The 19,208-nt window shown below is 35.4% G+C and overlaps 1 protein-coding gene across 4 annotated transcripts in view; it reads right to left on the bottom strand.

Annotated features, from left to right (window-relative positions):
- The window catches only part of TMC1 (transmembrane channel like 1), a 123,616-nt gene that overhangs the window by 22,508 nt on the left and 81,900 nt on the right, over window positions 1-19,208 (bottom strand). For all 4 annotated transcript variants that reach the window (XM_046905372.1, NM_001398433.1, XM_015280292.3 and 1 more), the window contains 6 exons: window positions 14,400-14,490; window positions 13,196-13,277; window positions 7,800-7,906; window positions 6,794-6,892; window positions 3,519-3,661; window positions 757-901 (listed from right to left, as the gene is read on the bottom strand). In XM_046905372.1, the coding sequence (XP_046761328.1) occupies window positions 757-901; window positions 3,519-3,661; window positions 6,794-6,892; window positions 7,800-7,906; window positions 13,196-13,277; window positions 14,400-14,490 (667 nt within the window). The remainder of the gene's footprint in view (window positions 1-756; window positions 902-3,518; window positions 3,662-6,793; window positions 6,893-7,799; window positions 7,907-13,195; window positions 13,278-14,399; window positions 14,491-19,208) is intronic.

The following is a 19,208-nucleotide window of genomic DNA, read 5'->3' as shown; positions in this document are numbered from 1 at the left end:
GAACATGATTGCAAGGCTAGTGTCCTGTTCGTTGCCCAGTAACATGTTGCCAGTGTATTCTCCAAATGTTATTTGAAAGCTAAATTATCATTTACTTACTCTACTGGCATTTCCCTACATAGGAACACTTTATTTAACATTCAACAGACAAAATACTTCCCCTGCATTGTTTTTGTAGCAGTGCATCTCACATCACGCCCTACATTACCCACAGAATGACTGCTGAAATCATCATGCACGTCAGACTGAACAGAGGCCTAGCAAAGTCTTGTATTGTACTTCAAATTGGGCTGTGTTTCATAATTGATTCGAAAATAAAAACTTTTCTTATGCAAAGTAAGTATGCACTCAAACTTCTGATGCAAATTCTTATATGATGAATAGCATTTTGTTTGTTTGTTTTTTTATTGCAGTCTTGTAGTATCTCTTTAGTAGCAAGAGAAGAATGAATAAGTCTTTTTAAAAAGGAGTTTTTCAGGCATAAGCATGATAGAAACTATAAGCCATCAGAAACAAGGAAAAGGCAAGGATTATTTTTACAATACAATCATTTTGCTAAAATTAGTTCTGCAGTCACAGAGGACAGAAAAACAGGATGGAAATGCATAAAGACTCAGAACCAGAGGTGTATAGAACTGCCCACTTTGGTTTAAGCATCTAGGTTCCAGGCAGTTTATATTTGGCTTTAGTTCCATCTGATTCACAATAATGTGAATGAAAAATCAAATTACATCTCCTTAGGGATCTTCGTTTTACCTTAAAGCTGGTAGTGATAGAAGCAAACTTATTATCTGCTGTCTCAGGATTGCCAATCAGGTAGTCCCAGCTCGTGAACATTTTCCAGCTGAAATTAAAGCTAGTATCATCCCCACCACCTTCTTCATTTGCATTCCTTGCCATTCTACAAAAATCAAAAAGATGCAGAAAGGCCCTATTAGAACTAGTTTTGCTCTGTGAGTATGTTTTTTAAATTCTTCCTAAAGCTCTAACTTTATTCTGAAATACATATATATTATTATAGCAATCAGTCATGAAAAAATCTGTTTGAAACAAGGGAAAACAATGGAGATTTTGATATTTTTAGAGAATTTATCAGATAATACTCATTTTCATGAGAAAAAATGAACGTATGTCATAAACATCTCAGAGGAATTCTGTTGAATAAGAAACTCAAACACAGTATTTGGTAGATCTCTCAAAGAGGAAGTTGCAGTAGATTTGATTAGAGACTTCATTAAGATGAAGAAAAGAATTCTAAAATAGCCAGCCAAAAAAAAATAAAGAAATCACTAATAAAGCTCTCAGGCTTGCCTCTCATCACATATGTATTTTTAAATGAAATCTGTAACAGTACCCACAAACATCGAATTCTTTAGGATGGAGTATGCTGATAGCACACAAATCATTTAACCTTGGACACTGCATTGATTTTTCGTTCAGGAAAATGCAATCCTTTTTTTAAAGCTGACTAATGCAGTTGATACATTTTATAAATATCAATACATAGTACATAACACATTTCTAACTGTCCAGTGAAATGCATACTCTCAAACAGAGGAACAGAATTATAAGTAAGGGACACAGCAAATGCTTCTCAGCTGGCATAATCTACTGCCAGTTTGTTCTTGTTGTTACTGCTTATTTACAGAAAGGCATATTATGAAACAGACTTGTTGCTGCTTTTAGACTAAGGTAATTTTAGACTAAGGTAATTACTTCTAAAGAGTTCCTAACAAAATAGTGAACAATCCTGTGCTCATAATGTCATTTATTTGATATCAGCAATGTTTCCATGTTGCTTCCATAGGATAAGCTGTAGGGTGAAGCTGTAATTATAGATATTTCCCCTAAATATAATAATACCATTTATAGTCCTCACTACCTCTTTCATGCATGCATTCTCTTTCCCACATGTCAATTAACAGAACAGCACACACATTGCACTACTTTCTGGAAAAACAGCAATAATCAGTAGACTGCAAGAACTGCTTTTAAGATCACCGAGTTACAGACCAGCAGTAATGTCACATGGCCAGGTGGAAACGAAGATACTACATACAGCACGATTTCCCTCTGTTTTGTACTCAGGAACTCTCTGCTAGAATAATTCTTAGTTTAGTTCTAGTTTTAGTTTTAGTTTAGTTTAGTTCTAGTTCTAGTTTAGTTTAGTTTTAGTTTTAGTTCTAGTTTTTATTTGTCTGTGTGACTGTCAAATATTACTCTCTGAAACTTAAACTTTCCTAATCTTCACAAATACATAATCAAATAAATATTTTAAAAGATGTTTTCAACCTAAATTAATTACTTTTATTATTGGACTAGTTTTTCATTCTCCAAAATACAAATGTGTAATTGAAGCTTTTTTTTTTTTTTTTTTTTTTTTTTTCCCTTCTGGAATGCTTTTGCTTTTGCCCTATGTAGGTAACCACATAATATTTGAAAAACTGAACATGATTTATTCTAGTGCTTTTGAAGGTGGAAAATGCTGGCTACATCACTAAACACTGGAATATTTTAACAGTAATCTTCTCTAAATTCACAAATGTCCTTGAATCCTGACCTACAATGCTCCAATTATTCCAATCTAAGAAACTTCTAAAGCTGCATTTCTAGCTAATGGCATTTGTTGGGGTAGGCGGTCATTGCACTTGAATCAAGGTTATTAAACGCTGTATTTACTAGCAGTGTATCTCCTCTGAAACTGTTAGAATTCTCATTGTTTATTCTAATATTGAGTTTGGCTGTAAAATAATAGAGGATGAATATTCATCTAATTCTGGTCTTAAGACAAAATTCAAGTCCAGAATTTGAGAGCCAAAAGCCTAATGGCTCACTAATTGTATGGCCTAGGCCCAGTTTCACTTAGACATGTGTTCCTACTCACTTAACTTTATGTTCACTGCATTTTATTAAGGATAGTTTTCCTGGAGAAAACACTGCTGGAAATAATTCTTTTTCAGGACATTAAATCTTTACTGTGATCAATAGTATTCTTTGATAGTACTGTGTAAATGTGACTTAACTGCTATAGACTTGTGGAGAGTCATTTACTGCTGGCTATGAATTACATAGAGAATTATTTGCCATATGTTTCTTTTTCGCTTTCTTTCTTCTTAAAAGAATTTAATTCACATAAGGTATCACTGAAAGAAGAACAGTTGAATTTCCTGAATGTTAACTGATGTTATGCTTGATGCAGAGCATTATGAAAATATGGTCTAACAGTTCTGTTCCTTACTTTATGCATTCATTTTACACTTTGAAGTTGCAGGAGGGAAGTACTAGTATTTCAGTAAGTATTTTTCCCACTGACATAACACTGAAAGACAGCTGCTGCAAAAATAAGAATAGGCCCAAGGAATTATGTATGACTTCAACAGAACTCAGCCTTGCATTTTTGCTCCACTGATGTTGCATTTGTCCTGCTCTTAAGAGTGCTACATTCCAAAGTGTATTTTCTGAAACAAAGCCTGAGTGATTAACATTGATATTACTTGTTTTTAAAAATGTGAACTTACGTTCGAATGACAATCATAAAGCTGTAGCCAATAGTCCCAACACCAACAAGGAAATAGGAAAGAGGCATCCTGAACTTGAGCCATCCAATTGTCCTCTGATTATTGTAATAGCCATAAAAAAGCACAGAATACTGTGCAAAGCCCTGAAAATTCAACAAAAAAGGTGTCATTTCACAAGTCTGTTAGATATGCACATAATCAGAGTCCTACCAGTAGCAACATTATGAAACATTATTTTCAGTGCATTCAAAATGGTCATAAGCATCACTGTAATAAAGCTCACAGGAAGGAAGAAAATCATTTTTGTAATATTAAAAAGACAGGATATTTAATGTAAATTTTGAAATCTTTTATCTTTAAAACTTTTCATGGCAACTCTGTCTAGAATAAAAAGATTTCATCCTCGTATTTTGTTCTATAAATTACTTGCAGCAAATTTTTTTTTTGCTTCATTTCCACATTCTTGCATAAATTATTTGACATAAAAATCTCGTGTAACTTCTTTGTCTAGTAACATTCTTTTCTGTTCACTGTGTGATCATTTAATATGTTAGTCATTACATAACTAATTTTTTTGGATGACTATTCAGTATGTAGGGTTTTTTAAAACACTTAGACTCCAAGGCCATACAGAGTGTGAGGTGAGCGTATGTTTCTTTTCAGCAGTTAGATTTTTTTATTTTTCTAAAAGCAATGAGAATCCCCTTCTCTTCTACAGATCAGTTTGCTGATTTTTCAGAGTAATTTACTAGTACACAGTTAACTATAAACAATTGCTGGTGTCTAAAATGATCCAAATAAATGAGGCTTTCTGATACTGCTCAGGTTACAGCAGGAATCTCTTCCTAGAAGACGGTATGCAGAAACTTTCTGACAGCCACTCACCATGGCTACAGCTCCAATTGAATGCAATGAATTCAAGTCAAATCCAGTGTTCTGTCAAAATGTAATTGGTGGATAGATCATGCATTATTTTGACACTAATACATTAATCTGAGGTTTCTGACAGTTGAAAAGAGCCATTTACTTCCCTTCTGGTGTTCAGTACCTCATATTATTTAAAAGACATCTCTCACTTACATAGTGCAACATGCACTTTGTCTATAGTAGCTCTCGCTACAACTGAAATGAATCACAGTACAAACAAAAAGAGAATATATTTAGCAATTATTAGATAAAAACGAAGTATAAACCATTAATAATTATTTAAAAATAAAATAAATTAATAAATACTCGTCACTTACTTTGTAGCATTCCATAACTGCTACCAAATAAAAGACTGCTTAACTGAAGATATCACTGTCTTCAGGGAATATTTTTCAATCTGACACCCCTCAAGTAAATTCTTTTTTACCCTCAGTATTTTAGAGGATTCATACCTTTCACCACACTCTTCTATTTTAATTCCCATTGCATTTGCTCCTAGTGTTAAACACTCCTCTTATTTACTAAACTTTCTACATAGCTGTCTAATCCTGTTTCTCTCTGCTGTTATAAATTCCTCCTCCTTCTACCATCTGTCTACATTCATCTTTTCTCAGCTCCATTTATTTTAAAAAAATTATTCCTATTTACTGCATAAGCCTCTTTTAGTCTCTCTTCTCTTTATAAAGGTTTCAACTCACTACACAATTCATATTTCTCCAGTAGCTCCCTGATGTTTTAATATCTGTTTAAAATGTCATCATTATCTAAATTCCCAGCTACATGTCTAGACATATTCTTCCTGTCATTCAAATATGTAACTCCTGATGAACCAAATATAATGTCATTTTATGCAGCAGTCATTGGAAAATGTTATACAGATGTTGTCTTAGAAAGGTAATGTTCATTTCCATCTGTATCTATACAAGGAGGGACCATTAGATGTGGAATTAGTAAAGCAGAACTCATCTGATCACTTAATATATATAGTCAAAAGAGAGGCAATCAATGTACTTTCTACATGTTATTACATTAGTTTTAAATACAGTGTTTTGCAATTGACAAGCCTGAAAGACTTTGCTCATAAATGAGAAAATGTGTTTATCAAGTTAAGTATTTTCCTGTGTTTAGTAGCCTTATTACCAGATCATTCTTGCACTGTTGGCTGAATATTTAGAATAGAGTCAAGAAAGAGCCAAAATGTGAAGACATTTGAGGCACTACATAAGAGTATTGAGCTACAAAGGACCCTGAGATCTAGACACCACAAGATTAAAGATCTCTATACACCCTAATCAGAGTCAAAAATGGTAATATTAAGGAAAGGCATAATCACTGTACATTTCTATGTCTTTTTCAGGGAAGATCAGAGGTAGTTTAATGCTGGAAAGGGGATACATACAAAAATTTTTCTGTGCCCTAATGAAAATGCTCATGCAGAGCTTAGCATCCAGCACTGTTCCATGCCACCTGCACAGGTGGGACAGGATCTCAATGGCACCGAATCCACACAGAAAGACTGTTTCTTAACATAAGTCAGTATGCTAACGGGTGGATGCACTGAGCTGTAAGATGGAGGAATTTGCACTTGAGTTTATTTCCCCAGTAAATTAGTTTGGTTGCAACAATTGTATTCATGTTTTCTGCTGCTGCTAGAACTCAAGTGCTAGAAGATACATCTTTACATTATAGGTGCTCCTTAGAGAAAACCATTGTGCAGCAGACTGAGAGGTAGATTACTCACTATTATCTCAATAGATGCTACTTCCATCAATATGAAGGAAAATCTTAACTAGACTCACCATTTCACAGGTGAAAAGTACCTTTTGTTGACCACTGCCTATAAAGAACTCTGACAACCTTCTAACTAATGTGCTGCAGTAAAAAAATTATCATCAGCTGGCCTTATATCAAGTTGGATCATCTTTATACAAAGAGGTGAACTGGAGAGACATGTCACATGCAAAATAATAGTAGCTTTTTTCAGGATGAAAAAGGAGAATGACATCTTTAGGAAAAAACTGCTAACCTTCTAAATGCAGATGATCAAATTCATCCTTAATAGACCCTCAGTATACAGAGATGCAGATCCGGTACAGAGAATTTTTCCATTGAGCCTTTGTGGACTCTGAGATTTGTCATAAATTTTACCTCTGGGAAAAATCTATACTCAGAATTTGGGTAAAAAATAAAACAAAATTACTTCTACTTCAATTTTCTCCTGAAATATTCCACATTCCATTGAATATCCAAAGATATTCAAATATCTTTGAATATTAAATAATGAATCTGAAGTTCTTAATAATCAAAAAGTCATGTGAATATGCAACATTGTAAGATTATGCACTTACACTAAAATCCCAAAGAGTAGCAAAGTTCATAGCCGTAGCTTCTTCAGCTCTTGGAACAGTTTTTCTAGGTAAAGAGCCATATGGCTTTCCCATCAAAGCCTAGAAACAAGAAATGATAGCAATTTACATTTAAAAGCAAAATACCAACAAAGGGAAGGGATAGTGATCTGTCAGTTCTTACGAAAACTCTTCGTGTCCTCCTTAGCTCCTTAATGAGAATGACCTACTTCCCCACCTCTGTTCATTGCTTCTCACATTAATATTTGAAACTATGCCTAAAGTACGCATTAATGATATTTTGTACATATAAAGCGACATTTCACTAGCATCAGTGTGTTACCTCATCAGCATGGTTTGTTTTAAAGACGAGACCAAAAGATTAGTTTTTCTTGTGAAATGGGATTTCACTGGCTAATTAATTGAAATATGTGAATATATATGCAATACAAGGGATACCATTTTGGATTCTGAGTCCCAGTGTGCTGGCAAGATGCCATGAGTATACGTCCTCATGGGGTACCTCCCAGACCTTTCCCAGTGAATAGTAAGGCATATTCTCTGTTTTGGTTTCAGTGGAAAATGGATCACACGATTGAAAAGTTATACTAAGGAATGGCTGGAAATTCCCAACTTAACGATTTCCCATTTGGTCACTAGAAGATAACGTGAGAGATTGTGAAAGACTGAAAGCAAGTGTATTACATAACAATTTCAATTTCATATAAGCCCTCTTTTTTTGAAAAGTTTAGCACCATTTCAGGCCATGCAAGACCACTTCTGGGACAGAATCTCACATACATTTTTCTGTTAAGACTAATTCAAGATACCTCTCTAAAGACAACCTTCTACAAAAAAAGTATACCTTTGTGGCTTTTGTACATCTTAATAGTTCTTAATGGCACATAAAGAGATTAAAAAATCATTTGAAGGTCAGATCCTATGAAATGCCACAGCAAAGACAGAAATTCACATGCCAGTCTTCAATGAAAGTTTTTAAAAATCACACCTCAGGCACCATTACAAGTCCAAACGTCAGTCCAAAGAGAATCATGTTTATTCCATACATCCAGCGTAAGAATATGAAATAAGATGCTACCGATGAGCCAAAGTGACCTATGAAAGTGTAAGATGTGAAAAAAAAGGAATATCAGTTAGTCTTTATATGATCCTTTACCTTAAGACAAAGGACTTATTTTTCCAGAGAAAGAAATCCCTTGCTTCACAATCACAGCTTATTCATGTCATTTCTTTTTGGCAGCACGCACATTTATGAAAAACTATTTTCAAGGAGAAAGCACAGGAAGAGTAAAATTTCATTTAAGACCTCTGATGAAAACCCTAAGAGCTCACTAAGAAGCTCACTTCCACTGAAGTAGACTGATATGCTAGTTTCACAAAAACAAGGTCAAATGTCCTACTAGTTTCATGTTTTTGTTCTTCTCTATGTGTTTTAATAAAAATATATTTTAAAAGTTAGGTTTTTTATTTATATATGTTAACTATACTGTATCTTTTATATGTGGCCTTAGACAGTTCCTCTTCACTCACTGTGGACCAGGCAAGCCAAGAGGTTGGACACACATAGTCTAGAGCTCTGCCTGCTTCATGTGTTCTTTTGAATCAGTCTTAATATCCTCATTCTTTTGGGAATGATGTCAGGAAGCAGAAAGCAACATGAAACGTGCTGAGAAAAAGGTCCTTATTCACTACAGTGGACAGCATTATATAAAACTAAGCAGAGATTAAAATGAAGTTTTATTTTCTAGGGCTTAAAAACTGTAATTACCTTTTTCTTCCTCTTTCTTACTTGGTTTCGTTATTACTTCATTTCTTAATACTTAAAGATATTGTTGATTATCACAGATAGGACAACTCTTTCAAGAGTTTTTGTGTCTGAACAATGGTGATCCACCTATAGTATGTCCACAGGCGAGCAGAAGAAAGGTCTGTATAACTTTTAAATGTGTAGTTAATTCTAGTCTGCATTCAAAATATGAGTGCTGCTGGGAAAGTAATGCCTCCTATTTTACTATGCTGGCTCACAGTGTCAGAGACAAACATTGGTGGTATGGAAGTAGAGGTTGAACCAGGGGATGTTCAGGCTGTGTATTAGCAAAAATTTCTTCTCCAAAACAGTGGCCAAGTGATGGAATGGGCTGCTCAGGGAGGTGGTTGAGTCACTGTCCCTGGAGGTGTTCCAGAAATATTTAGATGTTCTACTAAGGGACATGGTTTAGTGGGCAAATATTGGTGGTAGGTGGACAGTTGGACTTTCATCTGATCTTGAAGGTCTTTTCCAACTTTGGTGATTCTATGATTCCATAACATTTTGTTGCCATGAGACAGCAGCAGGGGGGCAGTCTGACAAAACAGTGTCTGACATGGAAGTGAGTATGAAGCAAAGGTTTGTCACTGAATGACACCCACTGACATTCACTGATGCTTGATGAACATTTATGGAGACCAAACAGTGGATGTGAGCATGGTGAGGCAGTGCATTTCAGTGTTAGTGACAGTGATGTGAAAGACAAGCCACAGTGTAGATGACCATGCACAGCTGTCACACCACGAAATGAAAAGTGTGAATAAGTTAATCCACGCAAATCAGCACAGATCAGGGAACTGTACGGAGTTGAATATCAGCTTCAATGTGCTGAAAACGATCGTGGCAATGTTGGTACCCCAGGTGGGTCCCACAGATCCTCAAAGAGGAACAGAAAGAACACTGTATGCAAGTTTATCAGGGCCTATATATGAGTGCAGCATGCAGACTCCTGTTCATCATGGGAGCAAATGCATAGCTAATGGTGGTGGCTATGTTGAAAAACAGTGTTCTGTAGCTGAGAATTTGCTTTATCATATAGTGTTATTGTGTTCCCTTGTATCTGTTGTAGTTTCCATGGAAATAATTAGGAGGCTTTACTTCCAGAACAATCATTATGCTCCCGCATTAATTCTCATCTATAAGGCAAAGACTGATTTGAGACAAGTCATACTTGCTTGTTCAGCTGCAAGTTTTTAGAAGGACTGAAGAAATAAAAATGAGCATTTCTCAGTGGTAAGAATGTTCTACTTACTGCCTACTGTTAACATTTACTGCCTCACCTACCTGGGATTCTTGTAAACAGATCATTTTGAGACCAGAAAATGCCAATCATCTTCATGTAAGAGTACAGAAATGACTTATGCTTAAAAATAATTGGTTAGAAGCTAACAGCTAAGGAGTTTTGCTGAGTATTAACTGCTCCCTCACACAAGAGTATTCAGACAGATAAAGAAGTCTCCTATAAAGAGTATTCTGCATGTACATGACAGGCTTTTATTCCATTCATGAGCTTTTTACTTACACTTTCTATTAGTTAGGATCAACACTCAAATAGAATTTGAAGTTTCATAAATGTTAACTCTTTTAGGTGCTGTTGATATCACCTACTGTGTTTTGTTGATATTTATACATCCGTGCTTAATGGCCACTTTTGTGTTAAAGAAAATAGCTCCTAGCATAATATTAGCATTTGCCCTGGAGGATTACTTTAAAATGTTACCTCTGGTTTCTTTGAAATAAGAAGCTGTCTATTATAAACAGTTGGATAGAGCAGATGCTAATTAGGTGCTACATTTTCAGGTATGTTTAACTAGAGAATAAAATATATCAGATACTCTTCTGTGTCCTGGTGTCAAAAAATTATCACAAAATAAATTTTAGTTTGAACTTACTCTACTCTAGTAATATGGAAAGCAGTTGTACACAATTCTGAAGCAGTGAACTGTGCCAATGCATTTTATATGCATTTTATATAGTGCATCAGGTATCTAAGAGTGGTCCAAAAAGTCTATTTTGCCTGTCACAATCTGACATCATTTGCTGCTTATTTTACTGTACTGTCTACTTCAGAAATGGGCCATTTAGTAGACAGTGGCTGGTATCTTCAATGCAACTAAGTTTTGCCACAAAACTACAGCCCATTGGAGCTAATACAGCTAAGAACTCACAGACACAGTGGTGTCTAATGACAACATCTGTCTTTTTAAGTACTGACGCTGGGCTACAATCCTAGTGTTTGATCAATTTCTTCCACCTCTCCTCACTCTTTTGTGCATTCTGAGGGATCTAGTGTTTAAGTGCGAGGTACCTTGTACCAACAGCGCTCTCTGAATTGTTCAATGTGCTTCCTTTAGCAAGACCTATTATGTGCTTAAGTCAGTAGTGTTACTGTTGTTTCACAAGTAATTAAACTTAGCCTGGAAAGAGAAAACCATTGGCACTATGACATTGGAGTCAAAGGGCAATCAGGTTTTTGTTCAGTTTGTAGCTACCTAGAAGCACATTTCCCCCTGCAAAGTTGCTTCTGCTGCTTCTTTAATACAATTGCACCTTTGCAGTCAGCAGCAATTAAGAACATTTAATTTCATGGAGTTCACACATACAAGGTTGAAGCTGTGTGAAATATATTCAGTATTTGATTTCTGATTAAATCTGGAAGTTTTGACCAGAGTTTGCTATTAAAATAAGGGTTTTTAAAAGTGATCTCGTACTAACTCTACTAACCCAAAAATTGGAGAAAACTGAGGTAATCCTTGATTCATCACTGTTAAATGCAAAAAATAAAAATAATTAAAAAAAAGAATTTTTTTCAAAAAATCCCTTTTCCTTTTTCTAAACTTAATACAGTAAAGTCAGTATAGTATATATATATATATCTATATCCTGCTCTTATATAAAGTTCAGTTGGCAATCAGATATTTAGAAAAAGTTGAAACAGAAATTCAGTCTCTTTCCCCCAGTGCATCTTAATGTTTCCTCTTTCCTTATACACCAATTGCCTTACTTCTGTTTTCAGTTTCTCTCACTTCTCCTTTTTTAATTTCTAAATATACTTTTCTTTCTGGGATTTGGCAACTTCGTCAGTCTCATCATTAGTATGACTTTGATCTAAGTACTTTATATTTACTAAAACAAGGTACGTGATGAGAACTACTAGTTGAAATAAATAATCAGAATCAAGTAAGCTGTGATTTGAAACGATTTTAACTATTTTCTTATTAAATATATCAGACTTGTATCCTTGAGCCTTTTTCCTGTCTACATAGTTCTGGAACCAACTGAAGTCTAACTATAGTTCTTCAATTACTAATATTCAGACAGAGGATTGTTTCTGAAAGAAAAAGCAAGGTGCTTTGGAAATGAGATAAATGAATTTAAAAAACAAAACAAAAACAAAACAAAACAAGAAACCTGTAAAAAGTGTAAATTTTACAATCTTACCTCCTGAAATTATGAAAAAGTATTATCCTACCATAATTTTGAGAGCTTCCACATGACAGCAAAAATTCTACTCATTGCAAATGAAAACAGTATATTGATACCAGAGCAAGACTGAAGGGTTCACCCCTTTCTATTTTTGTATTCATTGTTTACAAGGAATGTACAAGAAATGCTAAAAGCACTACTAGCAGGAGAGCTTATATCAGGAATCCTTTATAGAAACCAGCAGAAACACTGTTCTCATAAAACCTCAAAATATCTATTATATGTCCAGATTAGTAAATAACTATGCGTATCTTGCTGCTGAATTTGATTTTAACTATAGCAGCTTCTTCTAAACATCACTCAAATTAACTAGATACTCTATTCAGTACTCTGCACACCGTAAGTGTAAGGACATTATGAAAGTTCTCAAGAATTATTTTGCTGTCCAAAACTCCACAAACTCCACAATTTCTCATTCCTCATTCTTCTTCTCTTTTGGCAATTACTTTTAGATGCAGCTCGCAGTTCCTTCAAAAGACAGCTTCTCTAAAGTCAGGCACTAATGCAAATTCTCAGCTGTATTTCATCTGCAGTAGAGCCTCACTCAGGTACTCACGAAGTCAGGTTTCCTTCACAGAGAGAGATGCAGTTTAAATTCAGCACTGGAACTCTCAAACATAACAGTAGTACTAACTATGCTGATTTATTTATATTTATACCTAATACATAGTGATGTCCAAGACCACTAGTTTTCTCTCTGTTATATGGTAGAAAATCAAATAAATAACTTTGCAACTTAAATAAATCTAAACATTATGAAAAAAAAACCATCACAGAAATGATTATGATATACAGACAAAATAAAGTGAAGGTAGACAACAACTAAATCCCAATATCTCTTTTCCAAGTTTAACTTTGATACTGCGTCTTATTATCTGTAAGGTGCCTAACATTCCCTCAAGGACATTTTGAACAGGTTACAACACCAAATTTAATAATCATTAATGAAAGAAGAAACGCTCATGCCTTTTATACCTGTGTGTATACACAGGGAGGTATTTCTAAAGTATTGAAAAATAATTCACAATTTTGGCATGCATCAGAGATATGATACTAGATAGTACTCTTTATTATCATTCACAAGTACTTACTTTCAATCTCTTTAATTTTCATTTCCCAGGGTATGCAGGCTGTCTTAAAATTCTCAAAATCTCTTTGGAATTTCATCCATTTCTAAAAAAGTTCACAGAGTTTAAAAAAATATATATATATCATTTCTGACCCCAGATGTTTAATTTCCCCTTGAGCTAACTAATATAACCCCTTAGTCATACACACTGCTCCTTGGCAGAGCACACTGCAGCAGAAGCACTAGCTTATGAAGACTCATTTCTTTTTTGTTTGTTCTGAATATGTCTCCCTCTGCCTTTGTGTGAAGTTCCTATTTCTTCCACAAGAAGAATGATTAAATAATCCCGTCTTTTCGTGACATTCATTTTTTAGAATTTAATTTGTTTCTGAGAATTTAATTTGTTCTTTCCTTTGCTATTCACAATTCAGATTTAGAGCTCAAGCTGTGTCATTTAATTGCAGTTACTCTACTCACTACTTTATCTATTGGATAAGTGGAACTTTTGTAATTGAGCTTCTTGTGTACAGCAGAGTTTTAAAGCCTAATCTCTTTTTTTGTGAATATTAATGTTAGTAAGATGTGACTACACAACTGTCTGCAGAAAAGCCTAATTTACTAAAAAGCCTAAAAGTACTAATTCATATCCACTGCTACTGTGTATTTAGTTCACGGAACCACACAGGACTTGGATCAAAGTAAAACTGACCAGAACACATAATGTGGACGTGGAGTCCCCAGCAACAACTATTCAGCCTCTCAATCACACTCCTACAGAGCTACATAGCTTCCTAGGATACATCTGAGATATAGTCATAAAGTTTTGACTCAATGGAGGCGTCTCAGGTATTTTTACAGTGGACAAAAAGGCACTTTCTGACCTTTCTCAGGATCAAGTGAAAGACTAGGCTTAAGATCCAGTCTGTAGAGAAACATCTACACCAAGAGAAATTTTTTCAAGAGATGTTTCCAGGTACGAGTCTTTGTAACTCTAGCAACAGTTAATTTTTCTATTGATAGGTGTCTCAATCAAATGCCGGATAAGCAGATGATAAGTCCCAATCAAACTGTGAGCTTAATAAGAAATGGTTTCATGTGAGAGCAGAGGAAACAAAAGCATTAATAACCAGATAAACACAAGAAAATTTGTTTTGGTAAATGAGTACATAGGGCAGACCAAGGCTCCACTTCTGCATTACATGAAGTTAGTGAAGTAATATACATACCTTGGTCATCATCACTTTGTATGCATAGAACTTTTTTCCCTTCCCTTTTCCAAGAGCACCTTCAAATTTTTCAACAAAAAGCTGTGCTTCTCTGGAAAATAAGGGCAAAAAAGAGGTATCGATGATTACGTTCTTTTGTTTCAGTGCTTCCCAAGATGATTATGCAAACTACCAAATTCAGCTTTCGCTCTCTGAGTTCCATCTGGGCACTCTCTTTCCAAATGCAGCTGGAAAGGTATCAGGACTAGCACTATTCTCCTGATATCCTCAGGATTATATAGCAGGCTTTTTCCTACCTATTTTCCATTTTTTTGGTTCCTTCAAAGACACGGGTTGGTAGAAGGAAAAGCTGCTATACATTTAGACATGAATCCCAAGATAGAAACTGCCTCCTCTTCCCCCCCCTTTTTTTTTTTTCCCTGTAGCAAAATGCATAGACAGACTCAGAGAAAAGAAGCTAAAATAGCCAACCACCCCCTCAGATACACAGGCACATATACCATCTCTTCACCACTTCAAACTATTCCTCAGGATCATTTTAAGACTCTAGAGATCTCTTACTCTGTGCTGCTGCATCACATTTATATTCTGGATTTTGGCATCTGACTTTTTTTTTACTTTAGCTGACTTTGACACCAAATTGAGCCCTTAGCATTTTCCAAATCACCCAAGATCTTCTGAGGTATTCTGGCTCACATCTCATTCTTTCCTTTTGACTCTAAAAAGAGTTATGCTCTTACTACTACGATCTATCTCAGACGAGTGAGAGAAAACAGGTTCCTCATCTTCAGGAGAAGTGGACAAGAGTCCTATTTAAACCCACACGTTCAGGATTTAAAATCTTATTGCACTGGCCGGGGAGATATAAGGCGCTCTTGACAGCAGATGGCAGCGTCCCCACAAATGCTGCACTTGCAGAATCAATTTGGACACATACTTACCCATCCCTTAAGTCACCACATCATATTTCTCACTTAAGAGAAAAACCTTTTACCACCACTTCTGTCATCAGATAATTCAAGCAGTGGGCTATTTTATGAGAAATAACTGAAACTGAAGCCTACAGAACTGTAGAAAGCCTTTGTTTTCAAAAACTATGTATAGTTATGACTCAGAACACAAAGATTTATATATAGATAGACTTTGGGGAGCATTTTATTTGTTTGTTTTGTGTCGTTGTTGTGGTTTGGTTTTTTTTGTTTTGTTTTGTTTTGTTTTGTTTTGTTTTTGTTTTTTAATGAAGCATTAAATTAGAAGTTTAAAGGGGAAAACAACACTTTAACACTTTAAAAATCCTCCATATTGGACAGTTTGCATCTGTAGCTCGAAAAGGTATTACACACACACAAAAAAATTCCACAATGAAATTAAGTTAAGCCAGAACAAGAATGCATTTTATACAATGAAAATCATAGAAAGATTTACTTTAAACTCAGTGTAAGCTGTGTGTTTGCTTGTTTGATATGTCTTATTGAATTTTTTCTTTAAAATTTAAAAAACAAAAAACAAACAAACAAACAAACAAAAACCACCCTTTTGTCTCTCTGCTCCCTGGACTCCCTGTCAAGCAATTTTCAAGAGTTTAAGTATTACTTAAGCTTTTACTCCATTTGACTTTCTACAACAAACCAAAACCGATTTTTGAAGTAGTGATCCAAATCACCAGGGCTGATGTTGCTGATGTTCCTGAATATATCCTGTGGTTTCACTTTGCTAGTAGCTGAGATTTCTTCCCTATCCCTAACACTGCCCTACACCAGTGCATGATGGTTACACAACTTTACAAACTTTCCCTAAATGGGACTGATTTATAATTTGATTTTCTCATATTTCCTCTCCACAGAGCTATATGGAGCTAAGTTCATCATTCAGCACAGCTAAACAATACCTGATACCAATTAAACTTGTTAGATGTAAAGCTTCTTTCATGCTTCCTAAAAAAAACTGTGAAGCAACTCCTGTCCTGCTTCCATGTATTGCTTGGCCTGCACATTTGTTGCATGAGCCTAAAAAGAATCAGTTCAGCCCAAATGATGGACTTTAACACTAATTATTTTAATTTTCCATTTTGACTGTACTTGCATTCTAGTCTTGTTACAAAACATCATGACTTTTGTCATTAATACGACTCTTAATGGCTGTGACAGGAAGATGTTTCAAGCATACAAAAAGAAATGTAATATTTCCCATTCATGTGAAGTAATAGTCAGAATCATCACATAGTTAATAAAAAAGTAGCTTATATTAAATTGTACTGTATAGACAGAGGATAGCTAATGCCACCCCAATCTTCTTAAAGGGCAAGAAGGACAATTTAGGAAAGCCAAGCCCAGCTTCAGCTCCATCCCTGGAAATGTCAATACATTGGAGGGAAGGGAAGCCATCCAGAGGGACGTAGACAGGGCTGGGGTAATCCCAGGTGTTTATACAGACTGGGTGAAGAACCCCTTGAAAGCAGCCCTGTGGAGAAAGACTTAGGTGTCCTGGTAGATATATGCTGGACATGAGCCAGCAGTGTGTGCTTGCAGCCTGGAAGGCCAACTATTTTCCAAGGCTGTATTAAAAATCAACGGTGAGGGGGTGTTAAGAACTAGCTGACTGGCAGAGCTCAGAGGGTTGCCATCAGCAGTGCAGATTCTGGTTAAAGGCCTGTAACTAGTGGTGTTCCTCAGGGGAACACCTGGAACTCTTCAGCCTGGAGAAGACTGAGAGGGGTTCTCATCACTGTTTATAAATATCTGAAGTGCAGGAGCCAAGTGTGTAGGGCCAGGCTCTTTTCAGTTGTGTGCAAAGACAGAACAAGGGGCAATAATAACAAACTGAAACACGGAAAGTTCATAAAACACAAGGAAAATTGTATTTACTGTTGGATTTGCAGAGCGCCGGAACAAGTTGCCAAGAGAGATTGTGGAGTCTCATTCTGTGGCAATACTCAAGACCCATCAGGATGCCTACCTGTGCTGCCTGCTGTAGGGAACCTGCTTTAGCAGAGGTTGGACTTGATAACCTCTGAAGATACCTTCCAAACTCTTCTGTGATTCTGTTATTATGCAATTGAAATAAACAAAATTCTTGTGTAAAATTCTTCCTAGCTTTGAAAGCTCAGCAACAACACGACAACGTTCAGTCAGGGAACACACTTTCACTGTATTTTCCATGTCTGTGACACACAGGTTTTTTTGTTAAGTATAAGCCAATATGTTATTTAATTCAGCTTTCTACCTTGATATTTAATCCACGTCACTTAAAAGGCCTTCCTTTATACATCCTAGTGGAGTTTTGCCACACCTTGTCCTTTTTTCTATTTCTTTTATTCTAAAAGTAGAATGTGAAGAAACATGGAATAATCAAGCAGTATAAATTAGCCTTAATCCCATTAGAATTCTTTTAGAAACCTCAACAATTACCAAAAACACACACATACACATGAACGCCCCCTTGGAAGTAGTGCAGCTTTACTAACATGAGGACGTGTCAAAAGCAACACAGGGCAACAAAACTGAGCTTTGTAATCGCTGGTATCATGTGTTATAGGTAAATTATCTATATCACGAGATAGGCCAAAGTGTGCCCTGTTAGCTAACAGTGAATTTAAAGAAGCTTCAGAGTAACCTTATTAATTGAATTACAGACACAAGGAACTTATAAATGTTGCATGGAGTCCAGCACTATTGTCCCAGAGAAGCCTGAGCTAATTATTAATAAGAGGTGTGGAGTTACAGCTCCCAAAGTGCTAGGTGTACGGTACTTCGAGCACTTCAGTGTTGCACAGAGAGGATAAATTACAGCACTCAGAGGTTGCTGCTAATGAACAGGATTCAAGCAGATTGCCCACATTTTTCAGTAACAGTTCAGGAAGGTCTAAAAACTCATTAAAAACAAATGTCGTATAAATATTGATCACCCAGGACTTTTCCAAGTCTAAAAACACTGGCTTAAAACTGAATGCAGAACAGCTGTTGCCAGGTCCATCTCACTTGAAAGCAGTTCAGCAGTAATAATGAGCAAATTATAGTGTTATTCAATACCCAGCTGGCCTTCAGGACAGCCAGGCTGGCCTCCAAGATTGCCAATATGTCCATAATAAGAGACATGAAATACAGATTCATTGGACTGCAAATAGCACATCCAAAGACAAATATAGTGCAGCTTTATTTATAAATAGGTATATATAGATATACATATATAAGGAGGTATATGTATATACATGTATATATCCTTGGGTTTTCTATGCTTATAAAATATTATATTTCCATGTGATCTGTGTTGATGGGTTCTGTGATAAGATAAATGACACTTAAAAAAAGAAAGAAAGAAAGAAAGAAAGAAAGAAAGAAAGAAAGAAAGAAAGAAAGAAAGAAAGAAAGAAAGAAAGAAAGAAAGAAAGAAAGAAAGAAAGAAAGAAAGAATTATGATAGTATAACCTGTCCCCAGCATATAAAAATAAGAATGTTTTTCTCCTTGGATTATTTTAAAAAACTAAGTTCTCATAGTTCTCTGCATAGTCTATATTTTATTGGACTTTCTTTGAGAGGCTGAAACCTTACAATTTTTCTTGTAATTTTTCTTGTTTTCATGTTTTGTTAATTGCTTTTTGGTACAGTTCTAAACTGGTATCATTGGTGGCACATTTCTGGATTCTTGTGTACAATTCTCTGTCGATATTATAAGCATCTTAATAAACTTCTCTACATAAACTGCATAATTATTAATAATGTTTACTATTTTACAGCACAAACATTTGTCTATGCAAAGTGCAACGTGCACTAATGAGGTGAGTGAGTAGTCAAGTCCCTAACACAGTAGCTC

The sequence above is a fragment of the Gallus gallus genome, chromosome Z (genome assembly GCF_016699485.2).
Source record: "Gallus gallus isolate bGalGal1 chromosome Z, bGalGal1.mat.broiler.GRCg7b, whole genome shotgun sequence".
In the NCBI taxonomy this organism is placed as follows: Eukaryota; Metazoa; Chordata; class Aves; order Galliformes; family Phasianidae; genus Gallus; species Gallus gallus.
This window is presented reverse-complemented; position numbering and strand designations above follow the sequence as displayed.